Below are 26,283 nucleotides of genomic sequence, written 5' to 3' on the forward strand. Positions count from 1 at the left end.
TCTCAAAATAACTTTAAAAAAAAGATAAAATTTCTCAAAAACACCCTCTCTTTTTTAGCATACAGTTCCAATAGTACAGAAAATTGTTATTATGGTATTAGTATACAAAGAATTTTAGCAATTGAGAGTACAAACAACTTTTTGCAGTTTAGCAGACTCAAAAAACTAGGCCCACATAGATTAGATGCATTTACAAAGTTACTTTAAAATTTTTTCTAGACAAAAATATTTTATATTTGGGGCTTAAACCATTTAAAGGAGATAGATATAGATGAAGATACAGCTATAGATATAGATATCAATATCTTAAGGCACTTAAAGGATTTCCTTACAATTAACAATTTTAACACACATGGTGAAAATATTAATTTAGCTATTACCCCCTTTTCTCCAGTCCCCCTCTTCCTGAGAATTAGCTCTGAGAATCATGCATATAGAATCCAGTTCTGTAGGAATGAAAGAGAAGTGTATTTAATGAAGTGCAGTGAAGATCCATTCCATTTCATCTACCCTTTTTACTTCTCCCCATTCACCAGCTCTCATCTGCTGCAGTGATTGTTTTTAATGTAGAATTTTAAAAATTTGTTATTAACCCAAAAGAAGATATTTCTACATATATATATCTCACTAGTGTAAAGAGTAGCCATAAAAGACATAACTCAAAACACTGTGTATAATACATTCTGGCTAGTATACCTCTGTTTTTAAAAGTGTTTGCATAACATTAAAATTTTTGAATGTTTAGTTTAAAATTTGGTATATCAATTAGGAGTGCCTGGGTGGCTCAGTAGGTTAAATGTCCAACTCTTGATTTTGGCTCATGTCACGATCTCACTGTTTGTGAGGTTGAGCCCTGCATTGGGCTCTGAACTAACAGTGCAGAGCCTGCTTGGGATTGATTCTCTTTCTCTCTCTCTTTCTGCCCCTCCTCCACTTAAGTGCACATGCTCTCTCTCAAAATAAATAAATAAATAAATAAATAAATAAATAAATAAATTTTGGTACACCAGTTAAATAATCTGTTATAAAATTATATAAATCTAATATAAATTACACATATCTGTTTATGAAACCAGAAATATGTATCTGGAAAATCTCCCTAAAAACTTTTTTACATATAACTATTTCAGGCATCAGTTTTGCTTGAGTGTGAATTCTTAATACCTCCAAGCCTCAAACAAGAAGTTGATATTCCATCACTCGCCAAACTAAAGGAATCATTAAACTTAATGCCAGAAATAATAAATTATGTAGATGAAAATGAGCTTTTCAAAGGAGGTGAGAATAAATTTAAAAATATATTACTTGTAGAACTACTTAATAATGTTTGTTATAAAAATGTGATGATTAAACTGTTTTCTGAATATCTGGATTTTTGAAGTGTTCTATAGTTTACATGGTGAAATCTCAGAATTATTATTGATGAAATTCTTATTGTCTGTCTTGTTATATACTTACAAACTTAAAGCCTCTTTGAAATTAACCATGTCAAGATAATTACACAAATAAATCTAAATCAGCTATGACTTATACTAGTTTTTTAAAGTTGTTTTCTTATAAACAATGACAAAGTACTAACAACTCTTATGCTGAGTTTAGTTATATAAGAAGAAGCTCAGAGTGAGGTTATGATTCATGGAATCAGATGACTGGGAGAATCATAACCTACAATATAAATGTTTTTATCCCAGTAGTACTTAGTAAATATTGTTGAATTCTTTCAAATGAGAATTTAAGCCCAAATATTTAACTACCTTTTTATAAATTCCAGTTGAAATTATCAAAGATATATAATGTTACAGAGGAGGAAAGGGAGATTTATGATATCCATTGAGAACAGGGATGCTTGCCATTAACAGATCACAGCCTTAAAGGACTTCTTGCAGACATGGCTAAATCAAGTGAATTACTGATCAACCTCCAAGTCAGAAGCAAAGGAATGAAAAGTTAATCTAAGAAAGTTGATCAGATTCATACCAGAACTTGAAAATATACTAGAGCTTAAAACCGCAGAGCGGCCCCTTAGCTTGTTAGGAGGAACACAAATCTATGAATGCTAATGTAAAGGACAAGTGACTTTATTGAAAGACTGTGGTGTTATACTTCCAGCCTTTAGTTGGCTCTGATGGTATACTAAGTAAAACGGGAATGAACAAGATTACCAAAAAACTGATATAATAGTACTTATGCTGATTGTAGACTTTCTTCCTTTTCAGATCTTACTATCAAGCATGGCATTGACATTGAGAGTATAACATGCAGCTCCGCAGAGATTTTGGCCATTCAAAGCTGTTGTGAACCAGAGTACAGTAAACCAGGTAGAAGTTTTGAATAAATCATTGAGTTTATTAGAGATTACCTCTATGTTATGTAAAAGTACAATACATTCACATATAAGGTCTACTGTGAGACAGTTTTCATGTTTAAAACTTGATTATTGCAATCCAAGTTGTCATATTTTTTCTCTTATCTGTCTATTTACATTTGTTATAATAATTAACTCAATATCCTCCTGGCATCAAAACTGAATGATATACAGAGAGAATTAAAAGATTGAGGAAGAAGAATAGAGAAAATAGCATTAATATTAAAATCAGAAATCTTATAGTTCAGCAAATAAAATTTTATATTTTATCTCAGTATTAGTAATCTTGCTGACCCTTGTTACACTTGTGTAAATTTGACTTTTTAATCACCCAAAGCAATCCTATCATCATTATTTTTATCCTACCAAAGTTGGACTCTGAATCATTTTTGTTCCACTGTAATGCCAAATTATATTGCTTCTTAACTATGTTGATGATACTGCTATTTAGTTACATTTTGGAAGTTTACTGCTTTATGTATGAAAGTGATAGAAACACACTGACTACTTACAAATAAATGAATTTCAGTTTCTTAAGCCCATTCTATAAATCTGTAACTCTGTGTTGGGCCACCCAGACTCTAGTCTTACTAACATGAAGAATTAGTCTCCATTAATACTATTTATTTAACATCACCAATATTTTGTATGGAGATAAAAACAGTACAGACAACATAAGTTTTCAGAATTAAAAGCATTATTACACATAAGACTCAGAGTTTATTTCATACTCTAAAACTCGGTAAGGTTTAGTTGTCAGTGTATTTTTTTTAAAACACCACTATCACAGTTGAGATATTATGTGATAAATGTGTCCTTATGTAGATTGAAATTTAAAACTATTATTTTATATTTGAAGTAACCCAAATGTCTTTTTACAGAAAAATTATTTTTGAAAATTTTTATGATCAACATAATGGTTGTTTATTTTAAAAATTCTAAATTATACTTAATTTTATTCAAGATTTATATAATTTATTATTTTTCAAACTTTTATGTATTCTAGTTGAGTTAGAAATGCCATTAACTCCTCTACATCAAACATACCAACATTCTTCCATGACTTCATTATCTACAGGACTTCAGACATTTCCATTTTCTCCTGTTTGTAAAATGTAAGTAAAGAACTCAAATTGCAGGACACCTGGGTGGCTCAGTTGGTTAAACATAAGATTCTTGATTTCCATTCAGCTTATGGTCTTGTGGTCATGGGACTGAGCCCTGTGTTGGGCTCTGCGCTGAGTGTGCAGAGCCTGCTTGGGATTCTTTCTCCCTTTCTCTTTGCCTCTCTCTCAAACTAAAAATAAATAGACATTAAAAAATATATCAGCAGGGTTGGATCTGTTCTAAGATGCCTTTCCTTGGCTTCTAGATAACTATCTTCTACCTTTCTCTATGGTCTTTCTTCCATGCATTGTCTGTCCTAATTTTCTAACCTTATAAGGACATCAATCATATTGGATTTGTACCCATCTTAACCACTCACCTCGTTTTAATTTAATTACCTCTTTAAAGGCCCTGTCTCCAAATATAGTCACATTCTGAGGTACTGAGAGTTAAGGCTTCGATATATGAATTTTGGGCCACAATTCAGTCCATAATAAGCAGCCAAGAGCCCTGAACTAGCGGCAGATTGCCTGACTGTATCACTTATTAGCTCTGTGACCTTAATTGCACTGTGCCTCAGTTTCCTTATCTGTAACACTGGGATATTAATGGTATATACCTTTCAGGGTTGTTATAAGGTCTTTAAAAGATTATCATAGGTTTCTGACCAGGAATAGTCAAGGATCACAGGGCAGTGTGGACAAGGGTCCATCCATAGATTTGGCTAACAAATTACCCCTGTAGGAGTACTAGGGATCACATTCCATCTCTAACAAAGGACATCCACTGGTCTTATTTACCTGTCCATGTACTATTGGTTTTGGGGGAACTAGACATGTATAATCAAGTATTGATCCACAAATCTGTTCAATACCCCATTGTCACTGCACAGAATACTCTGTAATCTCAGAATTAACATTGTAGGGCTGGATCGTTGTATTCTAATTTGAGCCAAAACTGTATAGATAGCTTAATAGCCAGCATCTTTGCCCTCAAATGGAGTCTGAGATAGCTTTGGTTGTCATCTTCTACCATGTGGCATATATGTAACTTAATATTTTCTAAATTAGATTAATCTGCTATCCTGGAATTGTCAATCCATTCCCCTGCTCTAAGGCCAGTTACAAAACTAGGAGCATAACCAATAGAGTCCCTTTCTTCTCCACTGTAATCCTGAAACTTAATGAGTGATGAGTCCTAAAATAATATATTTTCAGGAAAATTATAAGAAAGTATACAGATCTCTAATGAATTGTTCCTAGAATGGACACTGTGGGAACTGAGTACTGAGTTTTGAGTTCTTAGCTATGATTGACGGAAACATCAGAGAAGACTGCTATTGGGTTACTAGGGAGCAACTCATCCCTAGCTGCTCAGGTTTCTATTAATGGTCTCAGGAAGGTGTCACAGCACAAGATGGAGGTGCCTGGTATTGAGGGCCCCAGTTACCTTGATTTGGCAAAGAATTATATCATTTGGGGGATAAATTTGTGATACACAAACTGTACCATAAGCCAGAGCTGCTCATATCAGACATGAGCTATATCTAAATATCTAAATATCAGGTCAGGACATGAGCTCTACAAAATAGCATGCTATATATAAGGTAGTCAAAAGTACAGACATGAAAAGATATCTATAGCTTAACATCATTAAAATAATATACATTTCTAGTTAATTTTTTTCTCCTAAACACTACAGAGCTCAACTTGAGGCATTGCACTTTGTTTGCATTTTCACTAAACTAGGTGGGCTCATGTTCTCCTTACAAACTCTATGGGTGGCTCAGTCGGTTAAGCGGCCGGCTTTGGCTCAGGTCATGATCTCATAGTTCGTGGGTTCAAGCTCCGCGTCAGGTTCTGTGCTGACAGCTAGCTCAGAGCCTGGAGCCTGCTTCAGATTCTGTGTCTCCCTCTCTCTCTGACCCTCCCTTGTTCCCACTGTTTCTCTCTGTCTCTCAAAAATAAAGACCATAAAAAAAATTTAAAAAAAAAGAAAATAGCATGGCACAAGTACTACATATAATTTGTTTAATTACTTGCAGTCCTTTGCTGAGGTGCAGATATTTATTTTCAGTATCAAACTGTCTTTTTTAGTGCTTTTTTACTCCATATACCCTAATCCATCTGTTAAGGCAGGTTGGCAGTCAGAAACAGAAACTAGCAGAAATTAGTACAATCTTAAATTTCAATCTGATATTAAAAGTATTTACTTAACTATAATAAACTTTTAATCACACAAGTTACATATCTACTTGTTATAACTCAAATATCTAATTAGCATTTATGAAACTTAAGCCTTACTAATGTATTATGATTTCCCTAAAGTAGAAGGATTTTTTAAATTACCCAAAGATTTCCAGTTTTCATAGAGTTTGTAAGGAGAACATGAGCCCACCTAGTTTAGAGAAAATGCAAACAAAGTGCAATGCCTCAAGTTGAGCTCTGTAGTGTTTGGGAGAAAAAAATTAACTAGAAATGTGTATTATTTTAATGATGTTAAGCTATAGATATCTTTTCATGTCCGTACTTTTGACTACCTTATTGTCCCCTTTTTAGCTGCTCAACTATAATTCACACACCATACATGTTACCCATTTAAAAAAATTTTTAATGTTTGTTTATTTTTGAGAGACAGAGACAGCACAAGTAGGGGAGGGACAGAGAGAGAGGCAGACACAGAATCTGAAGTAGGTTCCAGGCTCTGAGCAGTCAGCACAGAGCCCGATGTAGGACTCGAACTCACAAACCAGGAGATCATGACCTGAGCTGAAGTCAGATACTTAACCAGCTGAGCCACCCAGCTGCCCCCATGTTACCCATTTAAAGTATAAAATTCATATAAAGTATAAAATTAGTGTATTCACAGTTGTCCAACCATCAGCACGATATAATTCCAGAACTTCATCACCCCAAAAAGAAAACCATACCAATCAGCAGTCATTCCACATTTCCTAGGCCTTTACCCACATCACTAGGCAAGCAGTAATCCACTTTCTGTCCCTACAGATTTGCCTATTCTGGACATTCAGTAATTTTTTGTAGTTTACAAAATACAAATTTTACAATTCTTTTGTTAAATTTATTCCTAAGTATTTTGTTGTGTTGTAAGTTAAACAGTTTTCTAAATTTCATTGTTAGATTGTTCATTACAAACAAATAGAAATACAAGTGGCTTTAGGATATTGCTCCTGTACCGTTCCTGGCATCCTGCTGAACTCATTTATTAATTGTAATAGTTTTATAGTGAATTCTTCAGGATTTTCAACATATAAGATCATGACATCTTGCAAATAAAGTTTTACTACTTCTTCCTTTAAATAAATAAATAACCCAAAGATTCTAGGGCCATTTGAAACAACTTAAAGAAGTTGTCTCCTGGGGCGCCTAGGTGGCTCTGTTGGTTAAGCAGCCGACTTCAGCTCAGGTCATGAATTTATGGTTTGTGGGTTCGAGCCCCGCATTGGCTCTGTGCTGACAGCTCGAAGCCTGGAGCCTGCTTTGGATTCTGTGTCTCCTTCTCTCTCTGCTCTTCTCCTGCTCATGGTCTGTCTGTCTCTCAAAAATAAACATTTAAAAAAAATTAAAAAAAGAAGTTGTCTCCTCACTGCTATATTCATTAGCAAGAGATAAATCACTTCCATTTAGTTTGTTAATATAAAAATCATAAAATTCCTATTTTAAAAAGACATTTATACTTCAACTGTGAATCTAAAAACAAAGAAAAAAGTTAAAATTAAAAAAGAACAACAGAAGGGAAAAATAATATGTAATATTATTGTACTCTTAACTTGCTTTTATGTCCCCAGTTACTTTTTTTAATAAGTTAAATAATTTTTAATGCTTTTTATTTATTTTTGAGAGACAGAGAGAGACAGCGCGAGCAGGGGAGGGTCAGAGAGAGAGGGAGACACAGAATCCGAAGCAAGCTCTAGGCTCTGAGCCAGCAGTCAGCACAGAGCCCGACGCGGGGCTTAAACCCAGGAACTGTGAGATCATGACCTGAGCCAAAGCTGGACGCTTAACTGACTGAGCCACCCAGGCACCCCCCCCCCAGTTACTTTTATTTCAGAACACATTTTGACTGGAAATAACAAATATTTTGAGTACTTACCACATGTCAAACTCTATGCTAGATTTTATGGTGCTAAAAAGAAAAGGCTGTGTAGCATCAGACTTAATTTCCACACTGATTACTGAATTATGAACATATTTTTATATATGACCAAACAATATACCAAATTCGGACATGTCTTCAGAAAGTTCCAATAAGAGTGAGAATATTTGTTTATATTATGGTCTCCTGATGGACTTAACTTGCCTTCCTTTTGCTTTAAAGTAATTGCCTAAAGGCTGGTGAGTGGCTCGGTTACTTAAGCGTCCAACTTCTGCTCGGGTCATGATCTCATGGTTCATGAGTTTGAGCCCTGTATTGAGCTCTGTGCTGACAGCCCCAGAGCCCCGAGAGCCTAGAGCCTGGAGACTGCTTCGGATTCTGTGTCTCCCTCTCTGTGCCCCTCCTCCACTCACGCTCTGTCTGTCTGTCTGTCTGTCTCTCTCAAAAATAAATAAATATTAAAAAAAACTTAAAGTAATTGCCTACAATCTGAGGTGTCTGGTTTTCAGAGAGATCTTGGTAGGGTTCAATAATTATCTAAAATCTCACATTTTTGCCACCACATGCTTGATTTTTGGATTATGTGGGTAAATTGGATAGTTTAGACATAAAACTTAGCTTTCTGCTGCACAGTCCGTCAAATTAACTAGCAATATTTATAATTAGCATGCTCACGTATGCTTTGTATGAAGAGAGAAACAATACAATCGGTTTTTGTTGTGGAGTAAGAGATTTGGGGGCATAGATTAAGGGGTTGATGGATTAATGGTATCTTCCCTACCAAGGCTACTAACTTCATAGCTACTGATAAACTGTGATTTACATTAATTATCATGCATATTTCTTCCTTTCTCTTCCTAGTACCCCAAAACACGCAAATAGGCATACATCATTCACTCACACACACACCAAGATTGAAGGACCTAAACCAAACTTTAGGACTAAACTTTTACCTTCCTAAGAATGTAGAAAAGACAGAATGTTTTCATAATTCTGACCCTCAGTAGAGGCTCCAGAATTTGTTTAAAATGGACTTATGGGGGCGCCTGGGTGGCTCAGTTGGTTAAGCATCCGACTTCAGCTCAGGCCTGATCTCATTGTTTGTGAGTTTGAGCCCTGTGTTGGGCTCTCTGTTGATAGCTCAGAGCCTGGAGTCTCTTATTCTATGTCTCCCTCTCTCTCTCTGTTCCTCCTCTGCTCACACTCTGTGTCTACATTAAACAATGTAGAAAACTATCTTTAAAAAAATTAAATAAAATGTACTAAACTTTTGTGTTAAAGTTACTGTTCTGTTTGGAAAACACAATAATTTTACTTAAATTGTATTTTTATTTGGGGTGGTTTATAGGGTTGGTGCTGGCACACTTCATGGAAGGAAGTGCTCCACTGAGGGAGCTAGAGGTAGGAGTAGGTTGTAGGCAAGCAGGAGCAATTCAGGAGCTAACAAACCACCACACCTTCCCAGGGGAGGAAAAGTAAGTATTTGAAATTTGGCCTATGAAACTCTCTACTTAGCCTACACATTTATAGAGTTAATTTTTCACTACTTTTGAATGTAAAAGATACTTAGAAAAATAATTTTCTTAAAATAAAATTTTCATATGCAAAAAGACTCAGTATTATTAATGTATTAAGCTTTAACTCTTCTTTTTTAGTAGTTTGCTTACCACTGAAGAATCAGTGTGGCAGTCAGAAAGCTGCAGAAGCTCTTTGAAATCATTTTTGCTTACAGGTAAAGATGAATTGACTTTGAATGCTAAACAAAAAGCAAAGGTGAAAATATATAATCAGTAGAAATATAATGCCAGTTTTGTTATTTTTTATGATTGTTGCTATCATAAAAAGCACAGTTCTAAAATTAAGATTTTGAAATTTTTTGTTTTAATTTTGGGTTGATGCTTTTAATGCAGATAATAATATTAAATAGCTGTGCTACTTCAATTCCTCCATACATTATGATTTTCACTATTCAGTTTGAAGTAATGAGGGAGGAAGCTCTGTGCCACAATATCTAAAATGATGGTCATCATGAAATCTAATCAAATATATCTTCTTGTTCAGGTTCATTATAAAAAATTAGAATCTCAAATTTAACTAAATTAATGAAATTCTTCAAAATTAATTTAATTCTTCAAAATGTTATTAATGTATTAATTTAGTAATTATTAAAATGGTCAAACAAAATAATGGTTTTATCTCCTACAAGTTATTAGAATAATTCTAACTTCATGGTATTTCCACAGATTAAAAAAAATCCCTTATGTGACTTCAACTGCTAGAATATTTTGGACTTTTACAAACATTAGCATCTTGAAAACAAAATACTAGCTATAATTTCTAGTTTCACTTTTGTTTTCCAATGAAAATTTATTTCATAAGCAGTTTTCAGTGTGGTTCTGTTTATTGTGTTTTTCGTCTCTTTTTCTTGTGGGCTGTCTCTATTTGTTTTTGGTTTGTTATTGTTTTTTCAGTGCCAAGAACTGAAGAGCCCAATAGTCAATTTACAGTTACAGATTTGAAAAAGATATATTCTATTGAAGAAGAAAGCCTTGTAGTTAATCCTGTAAGCCCAGAGTGGTGGGGAAAAGGAGGACTAAATCTGTCGGAAACAGAAACTTTGGAACATCTGAATACATATTTGTGTTATAATGATCTATCTGCTGATGAGATTAAAATGGAGACATTTTTGCCTACAAAAGTACTTCAATTTGAGTGTAAGTACATAATAATAAATATCACTTGTGTGGATTTTTCAGAATGAGAAAATTTTAGAAACTGGCTTTCTATTAGGGTATTGGGAAGATATAACTAAATTCCAGAATTTAGTATTAACTCTGACTCTGCCAGAATTTATAACTTTGAACTTTACTAAGTCCCACTTTCTTCCTTGACAAAAAATGACGTTTGACTAACTCATCCTAAAATCATTTACTGTCCTAAAATTCTGTAGTCTCAGTTTTTAAATTTCTAGCCATTTTTAATTAAAATGACTTTGTTTCCTTTTATAAGTGATTAATTGCCATCCCAGTGTTTGTCTACATCAGCTTAGACACAACCCAGCACTATTATTTTTTGATTTGATAGGTGAACTCTGGGTATTCAATAATATATAGTAACCTGTGTTTAACAACAGATCTTCCTTTGTTACCAAAGAGTTTACTCACTTAACATTTTTTACTTATACAATTTAAGACTGCAAAAAATGTCTTTTAAGTATCTATCTTTCAAGTATTTTGATTGCTATATGTGCCATTATAGTAAATGGAACATTCTTAGTCAAAATTATACCTTTTTGAAGTATATATGAATTATTTTTAAATCAGTTTGTACAATAGTTACTAAATTTGGATCTTAAAGAAGTTAGTAAAGATCACTTTTAGTTTATTATAGAGTAAATAAATATATTTAAAAGTTGTGTATATTGGGAAACTGCTCTACGGAGATAGGAATTGGGGCAAGAATTGTTATCAGCAAAGAGATGTTTCAAAAACAGAAGACAGAGGGCTTTGGTAGAAGGGAGAATAGATAGACTATGTTAAGGAAATGCACACCAGTCTATTCTAAGGCCTAGATGATTATTCAGGGTAGAAAAAGAATTTTATTTTATTATTTTAATTTTTTTAATGATTTTTATTTATTTTTGAGAAACAGAGAGAGACAGTGGGAATAGGGGAGGGTCAGAGAGAGAGGGAGACACAGACTCTGAAGCAGGCTCCAGGCTCTGAGCTAGCTGTCAGCACAGAGCCCGACGTGGGGCTCGAACCCACGAACCGTGAGATCATGACCTGAGCTGAAGCCGGACACTTAACCGACTGAGCCACCCAGGCACACCTATTTTTTAATTTTTTAAATGTTTTTTTATTTTTGAGAGACAGAGACAGCGCCAGCAGAGGAGGGTCAGAGAGAGAAGGAGACACAGAATCTAAAGACAGGCTACAGGCTCTGAGCTAGCTGTCAGTACAGAGCCTGACGAATCCATGAGCCATGAGATCATGACCTGAGCCACAGTCAGACACTTAACCAACTGAGCCACCGAGGCCCCCCAAAAAAGAATTTTAAAAGAGATTAAGTCAGATTGCTAGACTAAAAAAAAAAGAAGAGGAAGATTTTATAGGGTCTTCAAATATCCAGAATAATGTATTAAATCTATAAGACTACATAAAGTCTTTATTATGATATGTAACTATTTTGAGGTTAAAATAAAACATATAATTCACCTTCATATCCAATAGAATTATGATGATAGCTTAATTCTGAAGTTTAAAAAGCAATAACAGTATCAGGAACTCATTTCCAAGTTGTCAGGCTAGGGCTGGTTAAACAGTAGAAGAAGATATTCAGAAAAGTGAAATGATAAACAGTTCATATTTGCCTACTAAACATACCAGGATGTCTCTAGAAAATATCTCAGGGGTTGCAAATTGGTAGCACTCAGGTCCTGGTGTTTTATTTAGTTACCAACATTGAAAGTTTGGAGGGTTGCACATAAATGATATGTATTTGAGATTGTCTTTAAGATTCCAAAGACCAAACCCATATTCTTATATGGCAACAACTGGCTGGAGCCAATAGCAGCTCGCCACTTTAGACAGGCCTATAGCAGCTCACGCACCTCGAGTTTGCCACAGTTCCCAGCACTCATATATTGAGACCAGGTGTTAGTTGGCCTTTAGCATTACTTTTGCATTTTTATCTTACATTTAGTATAATTAAGAGGAAAGTAAAATGTTTCTTATGCCAGTATCTCTAATAAAAGCAAAAACAAAAAAAATTATAGACTACATTTTGGAAGAAAAAAATTCAAAATTTATCTTCCTAAAGATTATGATTTAGGAGTGCCCGGGTGGCTCAGTTGGTTAAGTGGACAACTTTGGCTCAGGTCATGATCTTGCAGTTTGTGGGTTTGAGCCCTGCATTGGGCTCTGTCCTGAGAGCTCTGAGCCTGGGGCCTGCTTCAGATTCCGTGTCTCCCTCTCTTTCTGCCCCTCCCCTGCTTGCACTGTGTCTGTCTCTCTCAAAAATGAATAACCATTAAATTTTTTAAAAAGATTATTATTTAAATATTGACCATATACTTCACTCAGTTACATACCTTATATATCTAGCTTTATATGCACATAAGCTTTATCCCAAATAAATTTTATAAGGTACAATATACATATAATAAAATGTACCCACTCTAACTGTACAGTCTTATGGATTTTGACAAAGGTGTATACCAATGAACTACCACCACAATTAAGATATAGTCTTTTTCCATTACTCAAAAAGTTCCCTGTGCTACTCTGCATTCTGTAGTCATTCCCATCCCTCTCTTCTTCTAACCTTCACCTCTGACCCCAGGTAACCACTGGTCTACCTTCTGTCACTAAATATTAGTTTCCCACATTCTAGAATTTCATCTATGGAATCATATATTAACTCTTTTGTGTCTGGCTTCTTCCACTCAGCATAACATTTTTGAGATTCATTTACAATGTTGTGTGTATCACTATTCATTTCTTGTTACTGAGGAATTTATCATGTGGATGTACCCCAGTTGGTTTATCCACTTTCCTGGATTTATTTCCCAGGTTCTTACAAAGAAAGTTAGGAATAAAACTTCTATGAATCTTCTTATACTGGACATACATTATCATTTCTCTTGAGTGAATACCTATGAATGCAATTACTGGGTCTTATGGTAGGTGTATATTTAACTTCATAGAAACTAGTAAATTGTCTTCCAAAGTGGTTGCACAATTGTGCGTTCACACTAGCAGTGTGTGAGAGTTCCAATTATTCTGTATCCTTGTCAACAGTTGGTATTGACAGTCTTTAATTTCAGCTATTCTAATAGGTGTGTTGTGGTATCTCATTGTGGTTTTAATTTGTATTTTCCTGATGACTAATGATAATGAACATCATTTTACATGGTCATTGGCCATTTGTATATTTTGCTTTAAAAAATATATCATAGGGACTCTCGGGTGGCTCAGTTGGTTAAGTGTTCTTGGTCTTGCTCTTGATCTCACGGTTCATGGGTTCAAGCCCTTCATTGGACTCTGCACTGACGGTGCAGAGCCTGCTTGAGATTCTCTCTCCCTCTCTTGGCACCTCCCCTGTTCACTCGCTTTCTCACTCTCACTCTCTCTCTCAAAATAAATAAGTAAACATTAAAATATATAGCTTTATTGAAATATAATCCAAATATCATACAACTCTAAAGTATACCATATAGTGGTTTTTAGTATAATCACAAAGTTGTGTAATCATCACCACTGTCAACTTTAGAACATTTTTGTCATGGCCCAAAAGAAATCTTATACCCATTAGCAGTCACTCCCCATTTTCTCCAGTTGTAGAACCACTAGTCTATTCTCTGCCTGTATAGATTTGTCTATTCTGGATGTTTCACATAAATGGAATCATTCAACATGTGGTCTTTTGTGACTGGCTTCCTTGATTTAGCATGTTTTCAAGATTCATCCATGTTGCAGCATGTATATATCTTATATAATATTCAAATATTTTGTCAAATTTTAAATTGACTTTATTTTTAAATATTAAACTAGGAGAGTTATATATTGGATACAGTTTTTTTTGTAAATATATCCTTCTGATCTGTGGATTGCTTGGTACCTAAGTTTTTGACCTTTAGACTTAATCCTAAGCCTATTGGCAATAGGGCTTTTCTAGTATTCCTTACCTGGTAACCTAACTCCAGTAGTAAGAAAAAGAGGTGCAGAATTTTTGTCCTTTTAAAAAATTTATTTTATTCAGGCCAAAATTGATTTTCAAAGCAATAAACAAAGTACTTCTAAGGATCAAATTATATTAATATGAACCTACAAATAAAAGTTATCCTAATACCCTAGCAGAACACTCATTTATTCCTGGAAGTCATTTGAATATTTTTATTTTCTGTTTTCAGCATGGCTAGAGCATGAAAATTGTTCCTCACCTATTGTACTTACTAATGAGAAATCTACAAATGATCATTTATTACTTCCACAAAAGATTTCATCCCTGGCAAAAGAAGGACCAGACCATTGTTTTTCTGATGACTGTATATCTGTTGAAAGACCAACAAACGAAGAAAAACCAAATAATGATCTAGAATTAGTTTGTAGAATAAACCAAAATAAAGAAAATGAAGATCACTTAGAACTTAACTGCACAGTACCATCTATTGAATCATCTTCCTCTCTAAAAACTGAAAAATCATCTTTTAAACAAGATAGAAAATGGAAGAATGATTTGGACCTTTTGAGTGACTTTATTGTGCTACGAAATAAACATAGAACTTGCATCCCAAACACTGAAGTCACAGTCAGTACAGAAAATGATGGTGGGTAATTTAGTAATATTGCGGCATAAATATGATAGCTTTAAGTACAGAAGATAAGGAAATAAAGCTCTTTCATATAGAATATATTATTTTTTAAAGCCAAAGAAAACATCTTTCATTCATGATACTTATTGATTATGGAAATTGATGTGGATATTTGGATATGTATTTAGACACAGAAGTAGATGTACATATTTTCCAAAAAAATTAAAAGTGCATTTGAACTTGTAAGAAAGCTACTATTTGTAAAACTTGATTTCTACAACTTGGCCATACATATTCATAGTATTTCTAACTTTTGTTGGTTGTTCTGCCATTATTTTTTCTCTTTTAGCTGACAGTTCTCAGTATTATAACTCATAATATAATGTGTATTTAAGAACATTTTACCTATTTGATTGCTTATTACTCTTTTTAACTTTACCAAAGAATCTCTGTTTGAGTTGTAACTGTTTTACATTCACTGCATATAATATATCAAACATAGTATGTGTCATATCATTTCACTTCCGGTAAAAAAAAGAAAAATGGGTATTCTAGAATATGTTTGATGTAAGTTACTCAGAAGAATTAAGTACAAAAATATTTAGGGGCGCCTGGGTGGCTCAGTTGGTTAAGCCGCTGACTTCGGCTCAGGTCAGATCTCACGTTCATGGGTTCAAGCCCCACGTCAGGCTCTGTGCTGACAGCTAGCTCAGAGCCTGGAGCCTGCTTCCGGTTCTGTCTCCCTCTCTCTCTGACCCTCCCCCTCTCATACTCTGTCTCTCTCTGTATCAAAAATAAATAAAACATTTTAAAAAATTAAAAAAATATTTATGCAGGAGAGTTACAGCATACTTAGGTCTTACCATCTTATATATTATTAACGTGCAGTCCTGCTGTTTAGTTAACTAGCCCATTTGATTCTCAAACTAAGCTCCTTTCTCCAACTTCTTTGTTAGTAATAAAGGTAATGTTTTGGTATGTATTTAATTTCTTGCCTTATTTTGTAATTCAGGGGCAACAAAGAATGTTACAACCTATTAGGCCCCCTCCAAAACTCTAGTAATTAGTATAATTTAATCATAGCTATTCCACTTATTTATAGTTAATTAAAAGTATACTTGAAAATAATAACATAATCTAGTTTAGGATGTTTTACTCCATTATTTTCACCATATATTTAAAGCTCATATATTAAAATATTTCAAGGTGGTATTGTGTTTCTAAAATTATCTGTAACCATATTAATAGATAACTTTGTTATCTGGTTAATATAGGTAACTATAAATTAATTAGTTATATATATATTTTAATCCTCTATAATACTTGGAAGAAAACTGACATTTACTGAACACTGTATGCCAGACTCTAAATTACATATTAGAGATAAATATGAATCTGTTGCTGACCTTGAAAAGCTTACAACATAATAGAGTAGCTTCAGAGAAAATGCCTGAGAGCTAAAGGGTGAGTAAGTGGGAAGAATTGGCCTAATTAAAAAAGCATGGAGACAGGGAGGGGTTGGGGCATAGGGAAGAATTAGTAGCAGAAGGAAGGGTATGTGGAAAGTCACAGAGAAATGAAGTTGAGCCGTATGTGCCTTTTAGGTGTCAGGAACCTTCGTTGTCAGGAACCTCATAACAATATTCACAATAGGTATATTTATCTGTATTTTACATATGAGGATACTGAAGCTAGTGTCAGAACTGAGACTGAAACAGTGATTCGATGCCAAGATTCTTTCTCTTGTGGCCATTCAACCTCCTACCCAGCACTGTGTTACATCCATTGACCTGAAGAGTTGTTCACTTTAATACTGACATGTTTAAAGGAAGAACTTTAACAACTGTGATCCTATTACATGAAAGCATTTTAAGTAAAGCAACAGTTTCCCTGAATAATGCAAATTAATATTTTTTATTAGAATTTCAAGATAAAGAAGAACATTCTTTGACTCTCCAAGAAGAAAGTCCCATTGTTTGTACTAATAAAGCTCTTGAGAAAATAAGTCAGGAAAAGAAAGTAGACAATGTCATTGAAATTCAAGCATCAGGTATGCTGTGTGCTTTTAAAATCCATTCAAATTAAGTGAATTTGAAAGTCCTTTCCTGAGTATCTAGGACATACCTGATTTTCCATGTTCTTCACTTGTTTCAGATGTTTCATCATGCCATTCCTACTGTCATATTATTCCTGGGACTGGAATATCACATTCACTGCCTCTGCCCCTTTCTATTGCCCTACTCCAGTCCACTCAGTGTTATTTCTTCCTTCGTTTAAACTGCTGCTTCCCTATGTTCTTCAGAGAACAGCAGGCTGCAGCTGTTCAAACTCTTCCGCCCAGTCTGGGAAAATGGACTGATGATGCTGACTCCCTCTGTTCTCTTATCCCACTGTCAGGGTGATGTTAAAAGAGCTACTGTTGTTGGGGTGCCTGGATGGCTCAGTCGGTTAAGCATCCAGCTTCAGATCAGGTTATGATCTTGCAGTCTGTGGGTTAGGGCTCTGTGCTGACAGACAGCTCAGAGCTTGGAGCCCACTTCAGATTCTGTTTCCCTCTTTCTCTGCCCCTCCCCTGCTTGTGTTCTCACTCTCTTTCTCTCTCAAAAATAAATCAACATTAAACAAAAAAAGCTACTGTTTTTTCCTATACTGATTAAAATGTTTGTATCTGCTGTGAAGAATATTCATTGACTCCCAAAGAACAGCTTACTTAAGAAGATCATGCTCATTATCATTATTAAAATCAGTAAGGAAATATGACACTTGTTTTTAATATCTTTTTATTCTCTTGGTTCAGTTTTATTTACAACTTTTAGATAGTAATGCAGATCTGTAAGTATTGACATTCTAGTGAAAACTAGAACCAATTTGTCATTGTTATAAATTTGTTCAGCTTCAGGTTGTAAGCTAATTTGGGGGCAGGGGCGTGAAAAATAATTATGTGATTCTTGTTATATGGCTCTTCACATTTGCCATGCCAAATTAGTTACCAAATAAATAAATAATAAGCAGGATAGCTGTAAAATTAGACTAATTCTACAGAGGGTTTTTTGTTTTTGTTGATATTAGTTTACTTATAATAAATATTCTAAAATGAGCCTCTATACAATCTCATGATTTTCAACTCAGAAAAGAATTTGGATGGAGTTCAGTTTTCCAAGAAGGGACATATTTAATTGGTTTGTCAGAAAGAGCTAGCATACCATCCTTATAAAAATGCTATCTTTGATGTTTTTATTTTCACAGACAGCCAGTGCCAAGCATTCTGTCTCCTAGAAGCAGCAGCTACTCCTATCTTAGAAAAACTTGTATGTCTCTGTACTCTCCCTGCTGCTAATTGGACATTTGCCACTGTCATTTTTGATGAAACAAGGTTCCTCTTAAAGGAACAAGAAAAAGTAATAAGTGATGCTATTCAACAAGGTGAGTACAAATAAAAGTCATATTATTTAAAAGGATATAAAGTTACTGATTATTGTATCAAATGAGTAAAAATTGAATATAGAAAGTGTAGAAATTAGTCATGGATGAGACCATAACTATAATTCAGCATATGACAACCATAAAGCAATACTGGAGGATCAGCTAAATGAGGAGAAAAAGGTAATGAATATCTGGCATTGCTTCTCAGTGATGCTCCTGACATATATTACTTGACAGATTCCTATTGCTCCAAAACCAAGTTAACCGTATTTTGTTAACATTGGAATCACCTAGATTCCTCCCAAAAGTGGGATGGGGGCCCACATTCATAGAGGGCAAGGAATAATGCCTGCTACTGCCATCTATACTAGAGAAACCCATAATTCATGGGGCACCCAACAAGATAAAATTCACAGTGTCTGGCATCCAATCAAAGATTATCAGGCATAACCATGGGGCACCTGGGTGGCTCAGTCGGTTAAGCGGCTGGCTCAGCTCAGCTCATAATCTCACAGTTCGTGGGTTTGAGCCCCACGTCAGGCTCTGTGCTGACAGCTCAGAGCCTGGAGGCTGCTTCAGATTCTGTGACTACTTCTCTCTCTGCCCTTCCCCTGCTCATGCTCTGTCTCTCAAATAAACAAATAAACATTAAAAAAAAACACAAAGATTATCAGGCATAGCCAGAGACAGGAAAACACAATCCATAATGAGAATAATCAGTCGAAGAAAACTCAGTACTGACAAAATATGTTAACATTATCAGAGAAGAACACTGAAATTTCTTATAACTGTTCAATATGTTCAATAAGTTAGAGACCTAAAAAGGGCACAAATCAAGCTTCTAGAAATGAAAATACAGTGCATGAGATGAAATAATGCACTGGATGGGTTAATGGCAGATTAAATATTGCAGAAGAAAAGATTAGTTAACTTGAAGACATAGCACTAGAAACTATCTAAAATAAAGCACCAAATCTAAAAAAGTAAAGAGTATCAGCAGGCTGTAAAACAACTTCAGATAGCCTGACATAATAGCAACTAGAATTCTCAATGGAGAGGCAAAAGGGGTTAAAGAGAAAAAATATTTAAGAAATAATGACTGGAAGCTTTCCAAACTTAGTAAAAACTAAAACCCATAGATCCAAGAAACTCAGTGAATACCAAGCACAAGACACATAATAATGCCACACTGAGGCACATCATAATTAAATTGCTCAAACTAGTAGTAAAGAGAAAATTGTAGTAGAATCCAGAGGGAAAAGAAAAAGTATGCTACATAAGGAAAGCAAAGATAAGAATTACATAATTTACTGTCAGAAATAATCCAAGTGAAAAGACAGTCAAGTAAAATCTTTAAAATACTGAAAGAAAAAAACCCTACTTGTCTACACTAGGTAAAAATATATTAATGAAAGCAAAGGTAAAATGAAGGTGTTTTCAGACACATGAAAGGTGAAAGAACCCATCAGCTGCAGATTGGCACAGTAAGAGATGTTCAAGAAATGTTCTCCTGAAGACAGAAGAAAAATGATACCAAATCTAGTTTCTCTGCCATGTTTTCCTCCATTCCAAGTCATAATTGACTTGTTTCCACAAGTCCTTGGAGGGGCTGGATATACTAACCCATAAATTGTTCTCCTGTTGCCCTTGGTTCCCAGTGACTACTTCACATTTGCCTTGATCTTCACTGATTGATTGGATGAACAGTTTTCAAAATTTTTAGCAGAACTGTTATGCAAATAAATATTTCATGGCATCCCATTATATAAAACATGGAGAAGTGGAGCTTCTCTGGTCGAATTGGTGCAGTGGGCCTAGACTCCTATCTTCTTGGTTTCACTTTTGCACATAGTAAAATCCAATCTATCATCTTCAAAAAACTCTGGAACTACATGGACTACATTAAGTAGACAATTGGCCTGCCCCTTTGAATACATCTCTTGTTTGAGTCATATCTTTGGACAAATATTCTCAGGTGTCTACCTCCATTTTAAGGTATTTTTTTATGTTGTAATCCCCATCTTTCTCTTCAACAGTTGGCAAGTTATGAGTTCAATTTTCTTTTTCTTTCATAACTGGGAATCACTGACCTTTTTTTCCTACCAAGAGTTAGAAATAATTGATTATCCTTTGGAAACAAAAAGAATTTGAACACTAAGTTTAGCTGTCTGGGTTTGAATGCCATCTCCACCATTTATTCACAAATTGACCTTGGAGAGGCATCTTGGTTAAGCATCTGACTCTAGGTTTCTGCTCATGTCTGATCTCACAATTATAAGAGCATGCACTTGCAGCAGAGCCTACATGGGATATTCTCTCTCTCTCTCTCTCTCTCTCTCTCTCTCTCTCTCTCTCTCCCTCCCTCCCTCCCCACACACACACCCCTCACCCCCACTCACACTGTCTCTGTCTCAAAATAAAGAAATAAAAACAAAAACAAAGTGATCTTGGACAGTTACTTAACTTTGTTCAGACTATTTCCTCATCCATAAAATGAGGATCATAATAAACTTGTCTGATAGGGTTATTGTTATAGATTCAATGAAATAACCAGTTTACATACAGCCTGACACATAGTAAGCACCTGATAATGAATGTTAGCTATTATTATTGTTAAGCATTCTGATACGTATTCTAAAATTCTACTGTGTATCTTCTGTTTTTAAATACATTTCTGCTTGCTTAGGTACGAATGATGAAAGAGAAAGGACATTCAAGGATGCTGCTCTCTTACATCTTCTGGTAACAATTAGAGATGTCCTTTTAACATGCAGCTTGGACACAGCACTGGGTTAGTGGAGGAAATTTTTATTTCTCTTTTATTCCTATAGAAATATTTTTATTTTCTCTTTTACTTGCACATTCAGCACTATATACATTTTGACATAATTATAATAGAATGTATATTTTATGCCCCTTATATTCATCGAAAGGAATCATTTTTAATAAGTACCATCACTTATAAAAATAGGTTTAGAATTCTCTAATCTAGGCCTGAATTATAGACTCATAATGGCCTTAAGCAGATTTGATTGTATAATCATTATCACGCACTACTTTTTAATGTAAGATGATATTTTGGCATGTACATTTTAGGTCCTCATTGAATGCTGTGGCTATGAATCTTTGCTAGGTGAATGTAACTAATGTAACCTAATTATTAATAGCAAGATTTTTGCAATTTTTTTAGTTTTGCATGTAAATTAGGGTATGAATTACTTGAGAAATAAAAATAAAACTATTTTAATATATTGGAAAATGTTACGATTTTGGAAATTATTTCTAAACTATCAAAAAGCATGAAAATATCTGTCTCAGTACATTACTGCTTTAGATCCCTTATTACAGGATTATTTAGATTTTTTAGTAATTGTATACTTAAAGATTATTTTATAATTTGGAATTTCTAGAACCTATTTAAAATATAAAGTGAAAATAATTTTTCTCTGACCTATGACCAGAAGTTTTGTCTAATCTACGACCCAGACAACTATTTCTCTAATCCAAGGTTTTGATAAATACTGAGCAGCAGTGAATTACAGCTGTTCTCCCTCTAAGCACTGGGAGTAATAATATTTGGCCAAGAATTATATTAGTATTATCTGGTCAAGTATGATAACTGTGTTACAGCTATCTTTAGAAAGCCCAACAAGTTGCTTTTCCTTTCTTCTCCAATTAAACCACTAAGGTATTGATGCTGGATTAGATTGTTTTGTCTCCATTACCAGAAAAGTATGGATTGGGGACTCTAGCCCTAGTTTACAGAACCTGCAACTGATATAAGGGTGTAGTATCACATGTCCTTCTATTGAGTCATCAGTTTTCATTAGACTTTTCAACTTCCATAAAAGGTCATCAGTTCTACCAGGAGCTAGGCTGATCATTAAGGCTTAATAATAAGGCAGAATATCAGAATCTAGAATATCTGAGCTCTCTGTGCTATAGAGAGAGTGCAGTTGTGACTCACTGCTGCTCAAACTTACTAGTATTAGATAATTAGAATTAGAGACATAATAATTATGGAGGATTACTTGAAGTATATTTACCTTTAAGTACTTTACAATCTACCCAAGAATTAAGTGAGATCATTAGGAACTGTCTACTTGGGCTGAATTATTTTTGCTCCTCAAAGAAACACTTTGGCTCAATCAAACTTGGTCATTGCTGTTTGGCTACCTTGAGGAATACTATAAAAGTAAAATTCTTGTTGGCAAACAAACTTCTTAAGCCCTACGTCCCAACCCATAAGGAATAACCAAGCCACTTTGGACATTTTTAGGGGAGAGATTTCTCACTCCTCTAAACCTTTCAAAATCAAAGAATGAGTTAGGTTGTCCTCTTTTTTTCTTTTCTTTGCATAGTGGCAGACAAAGAAAGGCCCATGGGGGTCTGGCTGCCTGCCCTGTTCCCTTCTAGAATTCTGTATTTTTCCCCCAGCTGCCAGTTTACTACCTCTCCCAAGCTAGCAAGGTAATGAGTTTCAATATTAAAGGTATAGTTTCACTTCTGGGCTTTAACCCAGAAATAAATTCAGTATTGTGTAATGGGTACTATAGTAGAGATATGTATTAGAGACACGAAGGATGGGGACTGTTACCTTTAAGCTGAATATTTATTTACTTTAAAATAAAGGGCGCCTGGATGGTTCAGTCAGTTAAACTTCCGACTTCGGCTCAGGTCATGATCTCACCGATTGTGAAGTTCCAGTCCCATGTCAGGCTCTGTGCTGACAGCTCGGGGCTTGGATCCTGCTTCGGATTCTGTGTCTCCCTATCTCTCTGCCCCTCCCCTGCTCATGCTCTGTTTCCCTCTTTGAAAAATAAAAAAATGTTAAAAAACTTTTTTTAAATGAGGAGTTTGGCAAGTAAATAAAGTATGAAAGGGTATTATTATAGGCAGAAGTAAGAGCCCATAGGAACGACCCAGTGGGTGTGCTGCATACAGTTCCATGTAGTTAAAGTGAAGAGCACAAGGTAGAAAGCAGTAAGAACTAAGCCTGAAGACATAAAAAAGAGCCAAATCATAAATAGCCTTTTAAGCTGCACAAAATAGCTCAGACCTTATTCTGTAGATGATCGGGGCCCTTTAAACAGGGATGGTACTACATTAGGCTCCTCATTCAGGAAGTTAGGTCTAGAGAATCAGCAAGAAGTTTGGAGATTAGAAGGTAGAAAAAACATGGGGCCCCTGGGTGGCTCAGTTGGTTAAGTGTCCATTTTTGGTTTAGGCCATGATCTCACAGTTCTTGAGTTCAAGCCCTGTGATGGGCTCCGTGCTGACAGCTCAGAGCCTGCTTGGGATTCTCCCTCTCTCCCTCTCTTTATGCCCTTTTCCCACTCTCTCAAAAATAAACTTAAAAAAAAAAAGGTAGAAAGAACATAGGTCAGTCTAAATTGCCCATCAGTCAAGCTGTACTAACATAAAATTAGAATATGCACATAAATAGAGAAATGTGAACATAAACATAATTTTAAAATATTTTATTTCATTTAGTGCCCAAATATTAATTGAACACCTGACCTACATTAGTTATTATGCTAGGTGCTTTTCAGTAATTCTCAAAACTCACTGTGTTGTGGAATTACCAAGAGAGCTTTTAGGCAGAAAACCCTGGGATACAATCTAAATTTACTGAATACAAACTTTCAAGGATAGGTCTCAGGATTCTGTGTTTGGAAACTGCTGGTAGTAAGTCTGAATATAGGCTCTGCTGTTTTTACAGTTATACACATAAATTATGCATAAATTTCATGGATTATATCCCAAGTACTTATAGACTAATGAGATTGTCATATACATAAAGAACCAGAAATCAGGTATAATCTATTTATTCTATAGATAAAATACTAAGAAAATTTCAATGGTGTGGCATTTCCATAGGACCTCCATGTAAGTGTAGATCAATCCAGAAGGCAGGAAAAGATGGGATATATTAGAGTAGTATGTCGTGGTAGCTTAATTTGGTACATAATTTTCAGCTTCACTCAATTTTAAGATTTTTATTAATGAATATCTTTGATCAAATTCAGAAAAGGACTAAAAGAAATTTTAACTTTGTTATGACTCTGATTTCCTTTTAATTTTTACCATGGAGTTTCTCAAAGAATGAAAAGATCTGCCTTTACCCCCTATTTTTATTTTTAACAGGATATTTGTCAAATGCAAAAGAGATCTACAAAAGCATTTTAGGCTCCTATCTGGATGACATTTGGAGACAGCTGGAGATTGTACAGTTTGTTAGGGAAAAAAAGCCTGAAACCAATTACAAGATACAAGAACTGCAATGTCAGATACTAAATTGGATGCAGAGTGAACAGCAGATTAATGTAAGTCTGGAATAAAGCAGATAATGGTAATCAGCTTAAGTAAGTATTGGATTGGTGATAGGCATTAAGGAGGGCACTTGTTGGGATGAACACTGGATGTTAGATGTAAGTGTTGATCACTGGGTTCCATTCATGAAACCAATATTACATGATACATTAACTTAAATTTAAATAAATTAATTTTAAAAAAGCAATTGGATATAAGATAAATTTTTGCACTTAACCCTGAAATTATGAAGTAATCTAGACTGTTTGGTCCCTTGACAGTTTTCTCCGTAAGTAAGTTAACAAAACAGAATCAGACCCAGAGAAAGGATGATATGCATCATTGCTCATGTTTTGAATTTAAAAATACTTTAATTTTTATTATACATAGTTCTCTATCGATTGGCTCTCTAAGTCTCAAAACTTTTGTCTGGTACTTGTGAATTCATGGGCATATATCAAATAACAGAACTACAATAATTTATTTTCAGATCTTGAGCCAGAACCTTATCATATATGATTCTACAAAAAAGCACTTACTTTATGCCTTGGATTATATTGGAAATTTTTGCCCACACTACCTCAAGCATATGAAGGTTACATTAATAAAGACTTACAAGAAGAAGCCTGAGTGGCTCAGTTGGTTAAGCATCCGGCTTGGGTCATGATCTCACAGTTTGTGAGTTTGAGCCCCACATTGGGCTCTGTGCTAACACCCTGGAGCCTGCTTTGGGTTCTGTGTCTCCCTCTCTCTCTGCCCCTCCCCTCCTCTCGCTCTGTCTCTCTCTCTCAAAGGCAAATAAACATTGAAAAAAAAAAAGACTTAAGAGAAAATACTTTCTTAAATGTTTTCAAGCTAAAAAATGTTTCAAATACTTTACACAAAATCTGGATATAAATTTGGCCTTTTTCTTCTCTTTCCTCTTTGTCCCTCCTATCTTTATCCCCAACTCTGTGGTTACTTAGATAACTTGTCTAAGTCATTAAAATAAAGTAAAATAATCAGTAAGAAATTTAAAAATTGGGGGCACCTGGGTGGCTCAGTCGGTTAAGTCTCCGACTTCGGCTCAGGTCAGATCTCACGTTCGTGGGTTCGAGCCCCGCATCGGGCTCAGTGCTGACAGCTAGCTCAGAGCCTGGAGCCTGTTTCTGGTTCTGTGTCTCTTCCTCTCTCTGCCCCTCCCCCTCTCATGCTCTCTCTATCAAAAATAAATAAAACATTAAAAAAAAATTAAAAAAAAAGAAATTTAAAAATTGAAATTGATTATTGTCCTTCCCCTAACCCCGCACCAAAATAAGAGCTAGGCTGGTAAGTAGGAAGTAGAGCAGCAAAAGCACTGGTTTTCTCTAACAAATTCAAATTTGTCTGAGTCGAATTTAACACTAACAATGCAGGCAGAGACACCTTATATATACAGTCGCCTATATGGGAGTACATGAATGCTAAGAATGCTCTACCCCAGAATATTTTCTTCATAGATATTTGATCTTACCAGAATTTATTTCTCTCTGTTTAAGCACTGACATCTTTAACAACAAATATTTACTTGGTAATCTTCTTGTCATTAGTTTCATGTAACCAGTGAAGCTTGTTCTTTTGTTATAGTAGTATAACTATGAAAAGAATAATTATTCAGGGATATATG

General features: G+C 34.9%; 1 protein-coding gene across 1 annotated transcript in view; it reads left to right on the forward strand.

Annotated features, from left to right (window-relative positions):
- The window catches only part of SHOC1 (shortage in chiasmata 1), a 74,800-nt gene that overhangs the window by 20,465 nt on the left and 28,052 nt on the right, over positions 1–26,283 (forward strand). Inside the window, exons 5-14 of the mRNA XM_029921146.1 lie at positions 1,131–1,278; positions 2,217–2,318; positions 3,372–3,480; positions 9,244–9,320; positions 10,060–10,302; positions 14,502–14,918; positions 16,834–16,953; positions 18,150–18,326; positions 21,013–21,117; positions 24,474–24,652. Coding sequence (XP_029777006.1) covers positions 1,131–1,278; positions 2,217–2,318; positions 3,372–3,480; positions 9,244–9,320; positions 10,060–10,302; positions 14,502–14,918; positions 16,834–16,953; positions 18,150–18,326; positions 21,013–21,117; positions 24,474–24,652 — 1,677 coding nt within the window. The remainder of the gene's footprint in view (positions 1–1,130; positions 1,279–2,216; positions 2,319–3,371; positions 3,481–9,243; positions 9,321–10,059; positions 10,303–14,501; positions 14,919–16,833; positions 16,954–18,149; positions 18,327–21,012; positions 21,118–24,473; positions 24,653–26,283) is intronic.

The sequence above is a fragment of the Suricata suricatta genome, chromosome 13 (genome assembly GCF_006229205.1).
Source record: "Suricata suricatta isolate VVHF042 chromosome 13, meerkat_22Aug2017_6uvM2_HiC, whole genome shotgun sequence".
Classification (NCBI taxonomy): domain Eukaryota; kingdom Metazoa; phylum Chordata; class Mammalia; order Carnivora; family Herpestidae; genus Suricata; species Suricata suricatta.